This window comes from Pleurodeles waltl, chromosome 1_2 (genome assembly GCF_031143425.1).
Source record: "Pleurodeles waltl isolate 20211129_DDA chromosome 1_2, aPleWal1.hap1.20221129, whole genome shotgun sequence".
NCBI lineage: Eukaryota > Metazoa > Chordata > Amphibia > Caudata > Salamandridae > Pleurodeles > Pleurodeles waltl.
This window is the reverse complement of record NC_090437.1, coordinates 1,228,321,369-1,228,335,510: the sequence shown is the minus strand read 5'-3', so window position 1 is coordinate 1,228,335,510 and position 14,142 is coordinate 1,228,321,369. Positions and strand designations below refer to the sequence as shown.

The following is a 14,142-nucleotide window of genomic DNA, read 5'->3' as shown; positions in this document are numbered from 1 at the left end:
CTGCCCCTGCTTCGAAAAGACAAGAAACTCCCGAGGACAGCGGACCTGCTCCAAGAAAAGCTGCAACTTTGTTTCCAGCAACTTTAAAGATCCCTGCAAGCTCCCCGCAAGAAGCGTGAGACTTGCAACACTGCACCCGGCGACCCCGACTCGACTGGTGGCGATCCAACACCTCAGGAGGGACCCCAGGACTACTCTGATACTGTGAGTACCAAAACCTGTCCCCCCTGAGCCCCCACAGCGCCGCCTGCAGAGGGAATCCCGAGGCTTCCCCTGACCGCGACTCTTTTGAACCTAAAGTCCCGACACCTGGGAGAGACCCTGCACCCGCAGCCCCCAGGACCTGAAGGACCGGACTTTCACTGGAGAAGTGACCCCCAGGAGTCCCTCTCCCTTGCCCAAGTGGAGGTTTCCCCGAGGAATCCCCCCCTTGCCTGCCTGCAGCGCTGAAGAGATCCCGAGATCTCTCATAGACTAACATTGCGAACCCGACGCTTGTTTCTACACTGCACCCGGCCGCCCCCGCGCCGCTGAGGGTGAAATTTCTGTGTGGACTTGTGTCCCCCCCGGTGCCCTACAAAACCCCCCTGGTCTGCCCTCCGAAGACGCGGGTACTTACCTGCAAGCAGACCGGAACCGGGGCACCCCCTTCTCTCCATTCTAGCCTATGTGTTTTGGGCACCACTTTGGACTCTGCACCTGACCGGCCCTGAGCTGCTGGTGTGGTGACTTTGGGGTTGCTCTGAACCCCCAATGGTGGGCTACCTTGGACCAAGAACTGAGCCCTGTAAGTGTCTTACTTACCTGGTTAATCTAACAAATACTTACCTCCCCTAGGAACTGTGAAAATTGCACTAAGTGTCCACTTTTAAAACAGCTATTTGTCAATAACTTGAAAAGTATACATGCAATTTTGATGATTTGAAGTTCCTAAAGTACTTACCTGCAATACCTTTCGAATGAGATATTACATGTAGAATTTGAACCTGTGGTTCTTAAAATAAACTAAGAAAAGATATTTTTCTATATAAAAACCTATTGGCTGGATTTGTCTCTGAGTGTGTGTACCTCATTTATTGTCTTGTGTATGTACAACAAATGCTTAACACTACTCCTTGGATAAGCCTACTGCTCGACCACACTACCACAAAATAGAGCATTAGTATTATCTATTTTTACCACTATTTTACCTCTAAGGGGAACCCTTGGACTCTGTGCATGCTATTCCTTACTTTGAAATAGCACATACAGAGCCAACTTCCTACATATCCTTTCCTTTATAACCTATGATTTTAATCTCTGCAGCCCTATCTGTATGTATATGTGTTATATCCTGCTGCAGAGCCAAGAAACCTCAGTGAACAAACTCAATAAATAATAACATAATACTGGTACTACTTACAACTAATTGAATGAAGTAATCAATGTATGGCACATAAGGTACTCATTTCATCTGCTTACGTAGCATAGACGATGGAGAAAGCTGAGCACGGACTTCAACTTCTCCATCACATAATCTTTATATTAAGGCAAGTATGGCCTTTACAGAGAGTCAGTAAAACAGCTGGAATGCCTAACAACATTCAGTGAAAGGATGATCTTTGGGGAGAAGGGTGAGGCATCAAACAGAAAAGAACAGCTGCAGTGAAAGATGCTCAACAGCTGCATCTACTTCTAAGACATCAAGAACATTATTATTATTGTGACTTATTATTGGAAAGTAATGACCTCTTTACAGAAGAATGTGGAATCATGGTTACCCTTTAGCTTGAAGCTTTGACTGCAGAGTCCTGTCTTCTGCATCTTGTTCAAAGTGTGACACGTGTGCACTCTACATACGTTAGCTGCTAGGAGTTCACTACAGTGTGGAGCCGGAAGGCATCCACACACAACATTTGTGCACATGCAAGTGAAAATTCAAGGGCCCTGACAAGAAGGTTGGGAGCACTGTGAGCTCAGAACGAGGCTTGAAGGGCAAACAGAAGAGGATCCTTCATATTACCCGTTGGTTAGTACCTTGGCTTTGCAGTCCAGAGCAGCAACGTATACACGTGTGCATTTATCAACAAAGGACTTGTTTTGCACATAGGGGTTCCAGGTGACGTCACAGATAGCCGGAATTAGTCATTGGTTGGAATTTGTGGGACATACAGATACCATTGTGGGAACACAGATAAACCATGATGTCCCATCAACCTTGTGGACTCATGCCTAGGCATAAGTTTTGTTATTTTCTTCTAGATATAAGCAACTGGTCACTCGATAACTTTAGTACAATATATGGAATGATTCGATTGGCAGTCAATCACAATAAATCAAAGCTGGGCACAAACTACTGTTATTTGGCTGCATTCTATTTCAAATGAGGGTTTGAATCACTAACATCAGGCAGGGAGGGGGGATGCCCATGTTATCTGCCTGCGTTAGAAAGGTTATAAGGACATGTGCTGATAGAAACATTGTCCACATGGTGGTGTGTGTTAGTTGCCCTTTCGCATCATAGGTTAGGGTCATAATTGTGGAACAGATAATTGAAAGCTGTGATTACCCTAGACCCTTGTGAATAATGTGCAATTGAACTGCTGATAACAGAGGCTGTAAAGTGCCTTAGAGGCATACTGGTACCAGAGATGCAGATTGACCAAAATATCAGGGGAGGTGGAAGTGGTGCCATCAACACTGACTTCTGATCATATCACAGGGTGGCCCTCTTGGCCCACACAGTATCCAGCTTGTAAGAGGGGAGTGGGGAAGAAGGGAAGAGCAAGGAATGGAAACTATGAACAGTGAATGGGCTGTCAGAGTCTTTTGCTGCCCTAATGGCACCTCATCCCGGCAGTTGCAAGAGCAATGCCAGGGGCACCAAGGGGCACCAGCTGCCATACTTTGCTGTACCTAAATGAGTGATATCACAAAGCACTGGGGAGTCAGTAATTTCAAGCTCCCAGCATCCTCAACAAAGCATTTTTGAAGCATGTTGTAGTGACTGAGCATGAGCAGGTGAATGGCACATACGTCCAAATGTGCAACTATCTTTAGTAGATAATTTTATATAGACTTCAGACTGAGTAGTGAAAGGCCACAGTACCGTAAACAGCCATAATTATGAAAAGCAAACTGGGGTAGGACCTCAGGTACTGGTAAAGGTGATACTTTCCTTTAGGACTGCATTAATGCACATATCTGTTCTGAGATCTGTGCTTATCACTCCTTCACCATATTAGTGACCAGTTGGCCCATGCAACAAGGGAGGGAAACATACACCACTATCACTGCAGTGATCTGTATGTCGTTTGTATGAATCTCAACGAGGCTGACTCAGCTTTCTATCCTTCTGAGGTCAGTAAATTGATTGTGCATTAACTTGCATAATAGTAACAGCTGTTATTGATGGTACTTAGACATAGAGGAAGTGCAGAATGACATACCAGATAAATACAAGTTCTGATTATGAACATTCAGCTTGTAGCGCCACGTAGTACAACCCAACCCGCTCAGTCGATATTCTCTCTCCTGTATTGTTAATCCCACTGACAATGTAAATAGGCTTAATTGCAACTGTACCCGACATGACTTTGCCATGTTGTAATACACAGAAGTGTGCTGGACAGAAAGTTCACTCTCACAGGAGACCCTTGGAAGGTCAGGGCCCTGGACAATTGCTCACTTTTCCCATGCCTTAAACCGCCTCTGTTGGTAGACTTGTTGATCGTCACTTTACAGTAGCAGGTAGCAGCTCAAGGTAAGGAAAGTCTGTAGAAAGCTTCTTGGAAGCTTGACAGGCGTATGGAATGTAGTTTTACTAAAGGTTGCGTGGGTGTTCACGTGGCGCTGCGCCAGCAGGCTATGGTGATGCTTTGAGCCACTTTCCACCACTTGAACAATGCCGCAAACCCTTAGTGGGTAAACCCTGGAGAGAGAGCCTTTGCCAGTCTAATCTAAAATAATCCATCTGGGTACCAGATCCAAGTGCGAAAGACCAGTAGGTCTGTTAGAAATGAATGACAGAAGCCTCAAGCGAACCAGGGCATCAAACATTGACGAAAAGGCGGGAAGGTTGAGAATGGTGGACTCAAAGGCATTCAGCAGATCTCTCAACCTTTGCAGCCTCCATGAAGGGTGACATTCAGTGGCTTTGGAGGGTGATCGAATTCAGTGCTTAATCTGAAAATATAGAAGTGCAGGGACTCACTATTCAGAGTACCTGTATGCCCCAAGAAGTGCTGGTACTCTCCAGATGTATAGTAGCAGTGCTGAGAGGTGCAGGTACTCTCCGTTTCAAATGATAGAAGTGCAGGTACTCAGTACCGGACAGCAGCAGCCCATTTAAAGTACTAGGGGCCAGATGTAGCAAAGGTTTTTCCCCATTCTGTGTCTATGGGAAAAAGTGTTCGTACATATGGCCCTAGATTCCAGCTGGAGTCTATATGGGCGGTATTTCACTGGCTTTGAGAGTGATTGCGGTGGATCCCACCCTCCAGCTGGGGGTGAGTTCAGGGGTATGCACTGCGGGTGACTTGAAATATTTAGGGTGTATTTAGGGTGTGGAGGGGGTACGGAACAGCTACGTTTATTGACAGGCGTACATTAGCGCACAGGGGAAAGTTTAGACGAGGACGGTTTGCAAGCTCCAATCTGGCATGGTAATATAAGGTGCCCTTTCGGCTACCTGCGGTCGTGGTTCTCGTGGGCCTGGAAGTATGCAGCCCTTTTATAAAAGGGCTAGGAAAAATAGAAAGCCCGAGGGATCACTTTGCACGTCCATTTGACCCGCCTGTCACGCAATTTGTCTATTAATGCCTTGCTTTATTTACAGTGAAAAAAAGCCTCTTTCTCCCTCCTGGGCGAGGGGGCGGAGGGAGCGCGGGGAGGGCTGGTGCCATGAAGTCTGCCTCTTCACAATCAAAAGTGTTCTCGCGGCCCTCCCCCTCCCCGCCTCGTGACGAGACCCACATGCGGCGGCCGGTGGCGCGAGCCACCTGCGGTTCATCTGTGGCGCGAGCGGGGCTCCAGGTTGCTGGCGACAGCTCTCTGAAGCGGCGCCCTCCGGGCGGCCACACCGCGAGCCCGGCTACCCCCAGAGAGCCCCGCCATTGCCAGGGACCCCTTCAAAACCAGGGCAGATGTTGGGGGAAACAGGGTTCCCCGTGAACAGGACGGAGCGCAGCAGCTCTTGAGCGAGGACAGCTGGAAAGATGAAATGCGCAAGGCCCGGCTGGCAGCCCAGGGATGAAATTTCATTTTATTCTCATGGAAAAAAAGCTTAAAGGGGTTGTTCACTCTCCAAAAGCAACCTAATCTTGCAGGACTGCTAATAATAACAATTATAAAATCCAGTCGAATATACTTCAAGTTGACAGCACAATGTTTTACAAGTGTGTTCCCTCCAATGAGAGACACGGCCCCTCCACACCGGCTCCCGCGTAGCAAGGATGCCAGGAGCCCTGGGCAAGCGAAGAAAATGCCCCGTTTGACTGCTGTTGGGGTACTAAACTGCATCAATTATTGGGGTTCAATGCCCCCCTCGGGCCACTGAGCCCGGGTGCCACTGCACCTGTTGCACCACTGGTAGATACGCCCCTGAGCCCGCTCTAAATGTCTGGCACCCCCTTCTGCGGAGGGCCTTTTTAGCAACGGAAGGGACGCACTGTACATGATGATCTGTTATCTGTACAGCTGTGAAGGAGGTGCGGTTGGTCATAAGCCAGCTAAGTGACTACCTAAATAAATAATGGTGTAGAAATGGAATACCGTGGGAGGGGGTGTAGGGCGGGGAGATTAGAGAGGGGGACATGTTATTGAGGCCCACAGTGGGTTACTTGGAAGAGAAATATGGGTGGGGGAGTTTAGGTGTGAAAGTGCAGTCAATTCTGCATAAGTAAACTGAACTAGAGGGCAGGATGAGGTCATTAACTGTAATTGTACATTGTGTTTGTATAGCGTTTACAACCCTGACGAGGCGTTGAAGCGCTTTGTAGCGAGAGATTAGAGTTAAATTGGTAGTAGATTAGTAAAATCTACGATGCATCACCGTAAGAAACATTGGATGCGGGCGTCTCTTCATAGACTCAGACACTGTTTCAGTCTTGCAAACAACTAAAAACAAATTAAGCCTTAAGAGTTTCAGTACTGAGGCAAAACACTTCCAAGAAAAAAGAGATCGGCTCTATGCAGCATCGCTAGAAAAACAAGACACGAAGTGCCAGAAAAAAAGTGTCAAAACAAAGGAAACCAGAACACAAAGCAACTCCCCTGCCAGTCACCTATGCAGCCATTAAAGTCAGGGTGATTTACGGCCGCCCTTGACGACGGGTCTAGGATGCCGAGGGAAGTTCAACCCAAGTTTACAGAAGGCCTTTTGTCACGAGGAGCCTAAGAGAGACATCAATCAGCCCTTTAATGTACCCGGCACTTCTGCAGAGGAAGGCTGGCTGAACACTCGGCTTCCTTCCGAGCCCTGCTTGATGATGATTCGCACTAATTGCTTCAGCCCTACAGTAAGCAACCTGCACGAATGCATCTCTAATTGGACTCGGGTTGTTTCTGGGCGATGCTCATTTGCTTTTTACATTTTTGCAGCCTTCCTTAGCTGTCCTGTTATAGTGTTTTGTTGTTGTTGTGGAGCGTAGTCCGAGGAAAAGGCCTTATGGGCCCCTATACAAGGCAAATGCCCCCGTCCCCCCAGGGCCCATTTAGGTAGTAAAAGACATCCATAACTGTGAAGCAGTGGTCATCCCCTCCCACACCTGGTCCCGGTGCTACTGCACCTGCTGCACTAGTAATGGACATCCCTGGGGACCGGCAATTGACAGTAGTGAAGTGTCTATTTACTATTCTAACTCAAGGCACACTTTGATAGTAGGGAAGGTTATAAAGCGGACCGAGGCAAATATAACTGCACTTTTACTCTTTAGGGTCGAGTCTGCGTCGCATGCACTTGCGCATGCGTATCGCTTGCGAGACGCTTTAGTAGATAGAAAAGGACTCGGAGGCCCGTCCATGCCACGTCTGTGTCTTTCATTGGTTCGTGGGCTTGCTTTTTAAAATCTGCTTGCTTTCATTAGTGGAAGGCATGCATAAGTCATGCCTTTTCCAGTGGTTATCTCTCCTCGAGCACAGCGACGAAGTACTGAAAACATGCGAGGCTCGCTGTTTTCCGTCTGGTTTGTGGACTACTTTTTATCTTTTTTCGCAGCGCGATCTCGCTTGGCAGAGGTCGAGTGCTTTGCATGACATCGACCCTGTTACATAGTTAATTGCACTTTTGCTGGTTACGTAGATAATTGCACTTTTGCCGATAGGTTTCACTACGAGTGAACTGTAGCAGCGCATTCGCGCTTCCCTGTTGCATAGTTAATTGCACTTTTGCCGGTTACGTAGATAATTGCACTTTTGCCGATAGGTTTCACTACGAGTGACCTGTAGCAGCGCAATCGCGCTTTTTTTTCCCATTTAATGTGGCAAGAAAAATCCGGTTGGGAGTTTATAACAGCTAATAGCTCTAACTCAGAGAAATGCGCAACCCGTTGCATTGCAAATGCTTGTTTAATGCACTCGCTCAAAACTACCTAAACCAACTATGGGGCGCGGTCCTCCTAACGCGCCGGTCCTTACAAGGATAGGGTTTGTCTGGAACTGACAATGTTTACCCACACTATGAAGACCGAACCGGTCCTCACATAACATGGGCGCATTCTGTTCCACTGCAGACTGGGAAAGGATTTGTTTTGTGGTATTCTGCGGTCAGGTGGTGGAGTGTGTCAGTTTTAATAAATTGTGAGGTTGGCTGGGACTGGAAAACTGTACTAAATGCCTTATGTGTCTCCTCAGTTGATATGGGTGCCCATTGCCCGGTTGGTGGCTGACAGTAGGGTTAATTTACAATGACTTTATAGCATAAGACTATACTGGCTCCATAAGCAGAGTTCTGTTGTTATGTTTGCTGTTGTAGGGTGCTGCATGGTGTTTCTTGTTTTCTGAGCATGGTGACACTAATTATGTGGCATATCAGTGCCTAGTGTCTCTGTGTGTAATGTTCTATGTAAAGCTAAACTTCTTAGGTGGTCTGTGATTAACAATACATGTTGGACTGTAGACACACCCTCAAGTTCTCACACTCTAGACCAGAGGTCTACTAACTGGGGGGCGGGCCCCCCTAGGGGACCTCAAGTGATCCCAGGGGGGCGCCAGTCTCTGGCTAAAAGAAGCATTATACAGATAGCAGGCCTTTGTTTAAAGCAGAAGCATGTTATTGCATTTTTAAAGAAGGTAACCGTACTTAAATGCAATGTTTAAATAGGTCTAGACATATTTAAACATTGCCATCTTTTTTAAATAATTGTAAAAAATTCTGAAGGGGGGCCCAATGATTTTTATTTTTCAACTGGGGAGGCGCGGCATTAAAAAGTTTGGAGGCCACTGCTCTAGACAATCTGATTGAGATACAAACTCAGGCCTAGTTACAAGCCCCTTGCGCTGTTGCTGCATCACTTTCTTGATGTTTTGGTGGTGCAGAGTGCAGACCCATGTCTATGTGGCTTTGCGTGGCTTTTCATGGCCTCGTAGATATGGTGTATGTGCTGTGTTGCCTAATGCTGCGTCGGAGGGAGCTCTGTGGACACTGCAGTTGATTTTCTCACGCAACACCCATGGGTTTTGACGCATTCCCAGATTTACAAGGATCTGTAAACCTGGGAATGCAGCAAAAACATACGCCTCCCCAGGGCACGTGCAACAGGGAGAAATATCTTTATTTCTCCTGTTTTTTTTCCATTTTCTATGTGTGCTGTATTCTGCATCACACATAGAAAGAGGAAAACGCCTCCATGCATTGTTTTTGTGCAGGAAGGTGCTCCTTCCTGCACCAAAAATAATCCTGCATGCAATGCAGGCACCCTTGCACCATGCTACAAGTGTGTCTGCGTTGGAGCTAGGCACCAAATTGTGCACCCGCACTTGGGATAAGGACAGAAGTGCACTGTATCTTCTAAATACGGTGCATTGCTGCCCTTTCTGTGTGGCAAAGGGCAACGCAGCAAGGACACTTGCTGTGCTGCCCTGCGCCACTTCCTTGTAGATATCCCGCTGAATTTATATGTAGTGCTTCCTACCACAAACGAGGCATCAAAACACTTTCTGTGAACAGGTAGCAACGCTATTGCATGAATTTTGAATGATAAGTGAGCAATGGCATAACACAAAGTGATGTCTCATTCCCTGCAGAATGGGATGAGATTCCCCGAGTCTCCTATATCTTACAGATATTCATTTGCCTTCGGCTGAATTTTCACCGCCCCCCAAGCGCCCCAGGGGCTGCAAGAGCCTGCGTTACACCACTATGATCGAGAGTCCAGTGGGAAATATGAACTTTGATTCTCCAGTTGGATAAATAAATGCTACTGTAGGCATGTGCTTGCCCTGCCATACAAACATAATTCATGGACATTCGCAGGGCACAGCATGTCTACAACAAGATGTGTCAAAAGTGTCAATAATGCTTTGTCCCACTGGTATTTTTAAAAGTTCATCAAAGTGAGTAAAGCAGAAAGGTGATTTTTACATTTGATATTTTTGTCTTTTTTCCCTCACACTGAAAATTGTTTTGCATGTGTAGAAAAGTATTCTTATACATCCCATCAATATATGGGGATATTCAAGGCTTTTCATACCAGATTTCTACGTTCAACATTGTTTGCTCAAAACCTAAGTGCAAGAATTGGGTGAAAAACTCAATGTGAAATGTGAATATTTATGTTACCCACAAAGTTACCACTTGGTAGGTTTTCACCACATTCCCAATTGTGAACACCTACCTGTCCCTTAGGAAAACCCTTGTTCCTATCCCTGACCTTAAACTTACTACTATAGAAAGTCTGTAATACAGTCAGCTGTTCTGTAGCAGAAACTAATTTTTGTGTTCAAAGAACTCCCCAAATCCGGAGTCAGTAATCAAGAATTCTAACCACAAATCAACTTTTTCAAGGGGGTGCAGACTGCTTAAAGTTTTGTGAATCACGCTCACTGTATCACAGAAAACCACACAACGTGTATGCATAAATGAAGATAATGGTAGGTTTGTACTCAGTTTCCCTTTGCTTCTCTCCTTCTCAGAGGCCATGCTAAAGACAGCATCTCTTACAATAGCGCAAATGCAGCTACAATTGCTTCCAGCTAGTGCATAGCAATTCTCCCATTCTTGCGGAATGATGTTCTAAGCCGAGCTTAAAACCCAAAGCAGCACGGGATTCTACAAATGAGATTAGCCTCAAAGTCTTATGTTGGGGCCTGTGAATGTGTCTTTGTTTACAGAACCCCAGAGCCAACTTGGCAGTCTGCCTTTTTATTGACAATGGAAATGAGTCGCAGTTTCGTACAGCGTTGGCTGTGGGTCGCGGAGATGGCATGGCCAACATACCTGACTTATATCTTGCCGTTGGAAGCAGGTGACAAAGATTGTGTGTTGGGAAGGCAACTGGTATATACTTGTAGACAGAAGGAAACTTCAGATTCACTTTGTGTGAAATGTAATCGCATGACCTCTTTACGCGAGCATTAATGCAGAAGTCGAGCACCCTAAAGCGACTTGAAGACAAGTATCGGATAGATGTGGCTTGAGTATAGTCCAGTTGCAGATGGTTAGCCAATATTTCTAAATTTCTAGTTCTAATCCAGGCCCCATCAGCATTGCTACACCCACTGCCTGTGTATACACCACATTGATGGTGTGGTGGCATTTAATCTTAGAATTGCATCACTGCATACCTCGCAATCTTTTGTAGCAGTTTGGCGAGACTGTCAACTTCAGCAGGAGAGTCACTATTTTATAAACAAATGTAGGACATTATTTTCCCGTGTGTTTAACTCACAGTGGATAAACATTGATTCAAGTGCATGCCAAGTTTAACAAAGTAGTGTTAATTTTATTCCTGGGCCCTGTTGTGCTCCATTCTTCCCTGGCTGTGAAAGGATGATAAGCATGCTGGAAGAATAGCTCAATGAGCTGAGCTGACTCCTTGAAGAAGATGCTGCTTGGCAGGTCACGAATTTGAATCTTGGCTAAAGCCCAGTCAGTCCTTTGTCCTCCTGAAGCTCAGTAAAATGAGTGCCATAAATTGGAAAATTGTAACATTTCTTATTTACAACCCATGAAGCACTCCACAAAAGACAAGTTATTATATGCAAATTGGTGGGAGCCACAAATGTTCCTTATATGGCACTTCTGCTTTGAGCCTGTTACATCCATCTGCAAGGTGGGTGAAGAAGGGATGCTAGGATGCTAGCAAGTGAGTGGGTGTATGCCCTCTCTAGGGTAGGTGTCACCAGTCAAAAGGTGGGTGAAATGAGATGTATGACCCAGGCTGTTGCTCCACCTATTTGTGTCATTAGTTAACTGGATTTTGGAACATATGATTCCCCCTCACTGAGCATGCTCAGAGCAGTGAGTCTGTATGATGACGTTGATCTCTGTGGGCAGCCTGCAGAAACCATCCTAAAACTCATGAAGACAAGCATGTGATGTGGTGTGAAAGTTGTCCACCCCACGGGTAGAGCAAGTTTAGTGGCACATGTGAGATAGTTGCAAAGCAGCACTAACCAGAGCGTCTTTGCACATTTCTAATCCCCATGTGATGTGTGCATGACAAAGCATGTTTTCCTGAATTATGGAGGCTCCTTGTCACCCTTCTGCTGTTAAAGACCTGCACTTAGCACAGAAACCAATACTACACTACTGCAGAATTGGGTGGTACTGGATTTTATACCAGACTCAGTTTATAAAACACATACTTTACACGCAGCCTCAAACGTGCATACACAGAAAAAGTGATTATATTAAGTATGTAAATTACACATTTTCTAGGCAAATTGTATGAATGAATAAATTCGTATTTCAGATAGAGGAAAAAGATCAACAAATGCTAATTAATTATATCTTTCCCTAACCCCAACATGCAGTCATATAAAGTACATTGGATTAAATGTCCTTTACCAAGGTGTGCACCTACCTTCCTTTTCTTAGACCTGCCCTCAGCTTGCAAGGTGCGCGTGCACTGCTCCACACACTCGGCGAAGCTCATACTGCTGTGGTCGACTGTGTAATCGAGGTCTGCCAGCTTGGCCAGCGAGAGGATGTAGTTACAGGCTATTCTCAAGATGGCCAGTTTGGAGAGCTTCTGGCCATACGAATAACACGGCACCTGCAAAAGAAATGAGGTAACAGTGACCACCACGTCCTACGGGGAGCACCTGTCCTGATGTATTTTAAATGGGAATAATGTATTCTAAGCTGAGCAAGAAATGCTGATTGAATTTTTATTGCAAACATTATACACAGAAATAAAAGATTAAATAAAAAGTGATATCTGTGTACTATTCTCTACGTCCATTCACAATCCTTGTGTGAATACTCTATACTAGCTGTGGTGCAAGGCAGAAGGAATCTTTGGCATTATGTGCAAATCAGGTAAATGCCTGGTTTCCACTTGCCATCGCCCAAATAGGTAACTGCTTGAGAACATCTGCGAGATCGCCTCCCCATTTGGGGGGGGGGGCGCGGCTTTAGGACCCGGTGCCGCCGCGGCCACCGGCTTCATACGCCCGTCCGGCGTTGCTGCTGGGTTACTTCCGCCCCGCTCGGCGCATGGAGCACGTCACTTCCGGCTTGCGCCATATCCCTGGGGGGGTATTTATGTAACCCCCCTGAGTAGATTAATTTGGAGTAATGACTTTGACTTACAGGGTGTGTTTTTGATGATGTATTGTTTTTTAATTTTCAGAGGTGATTCAACTAATCTTGCACAGTATGTACTAAAGGCGTGTATTCTTAATAAATATTCTTCCAATGCTAAGACACTCGTACTCTGTCAGTTTTTGTTTGGTGGGATTTTTGGGGTGGGGGCCTACTGGGGGCATTCGGGTCATATTTCTGTGTCTCTGCTAGTAAGGGTGACATGATAACGCTTTTTTAAGTGAGCATGGGTGGCCACAGCTTACAAGTGACAATGAAGTGGTTCCACCTTGGGAGTGAACGTGGAGCTATGTAACACCTTACAAGTGAGCGTGGTGGTAAGCGAGGATGGGCTGGTAACACTTTGCAAGTGAGTGTTGGGTCTTTAGAGCTGATAAGTGAAGTCTGGATAGAAGCACCACTCAATAACTTTTTGTCTGCTTAGCTTTTAAAGATAGTTTGTAAGCACTCGATGAAGGAGTATGGGATGATGGGAGGGGAGATGATTACAGCGATACTGCACAAGTGAGGGTAGTACCAAGAGTGGGCAAGCCTTGCAAGAGAGACCTCTGTTTGGAAGGGTTATCAGTGTGTTCCAAAATGTATATCCAACGTGTCAGGAGCCAGTCTGCTAAAGAGTTATCAGCAGCAGGTAAGTACACCAACCGTGTAAAAAACTCGTAACATACCCAGCAAGACATTTATTTGGAAAAAAGGGTTTTCCGACCAAAAATCCTTTATAATTTCCTCAACCTCTGGAAGCACGTTTTGGAAGGCAGCAAACAGAACCACAAACAATGCTGACTATTGAATTCAAATTAGTAGCTATTTTTGTTTCAACCTCACTTGGTGGAGTCGAGCATCCATTTTTCTCCCTAATGCCAGCATTAATTCTTCCTGATGGACATTTGACCGTGACTTGGCCGTGCAATGGTCCATAGTATTCTACTGAAGTTCCCGATCTTCTAGTTCTCGTGGTTTATTTTTGCACGGGGAGTTAAAAGTATGTTAGCTTCCCATAGGGATGATAGTTGGCTGACTTCAGATGCGTCCATTGGAACATTTGGTTTTACTGAGCTGTCTCTGTTATTTGTGCTGAGTAACAAGCCAAGAAAGAACTCCCGAAGGTTCATACAAGTGTCCAATTTCAAATAGGTCTGATTTAATACATCACTCACTTAAAATTTTCCATCAACCCTTTCATGTTGAGATGGATGGTGAATTATGGTGGAGCTCTATTCACTCCTATGATATTGCTTCCAACGTGATAATTTCCAGCAAAACATCCTGAACATTTTGTGTTCTGTCTATTGCTGTACGCTGTACGCTTCAAATCTGAAGACATGTGGTAAAACATATCTACTTCTATGCATGACCAAATAATGCTTAAAACCTTAGCCCAGTCAACCCATAAACAA

General features: G+C 45.6%; 1 protein-coding gene across 1 annotated transcript in view; it reads right to left on the bottom strand.

Moving 5' to 3' along the window:
* ATOH8 (atonal bHLH transcription factor 8) overlaps positions 1-14,142 on the bottom strand; it is a 65,949-nt gene that overhangs the window by 32,491 nt on the left and 19,316 nt on the right. Inside the window, exon 2 of the mRNA XM_069204225.1 lies at positions 12,003-12,194. Coding sequence (XP_069060326.1) covers positions 12,003-12,194 — 192 coding nt within the window. The remainder of the gene's footprint in view (positions 1-12,002; positions 12,195-14,142) is intronic.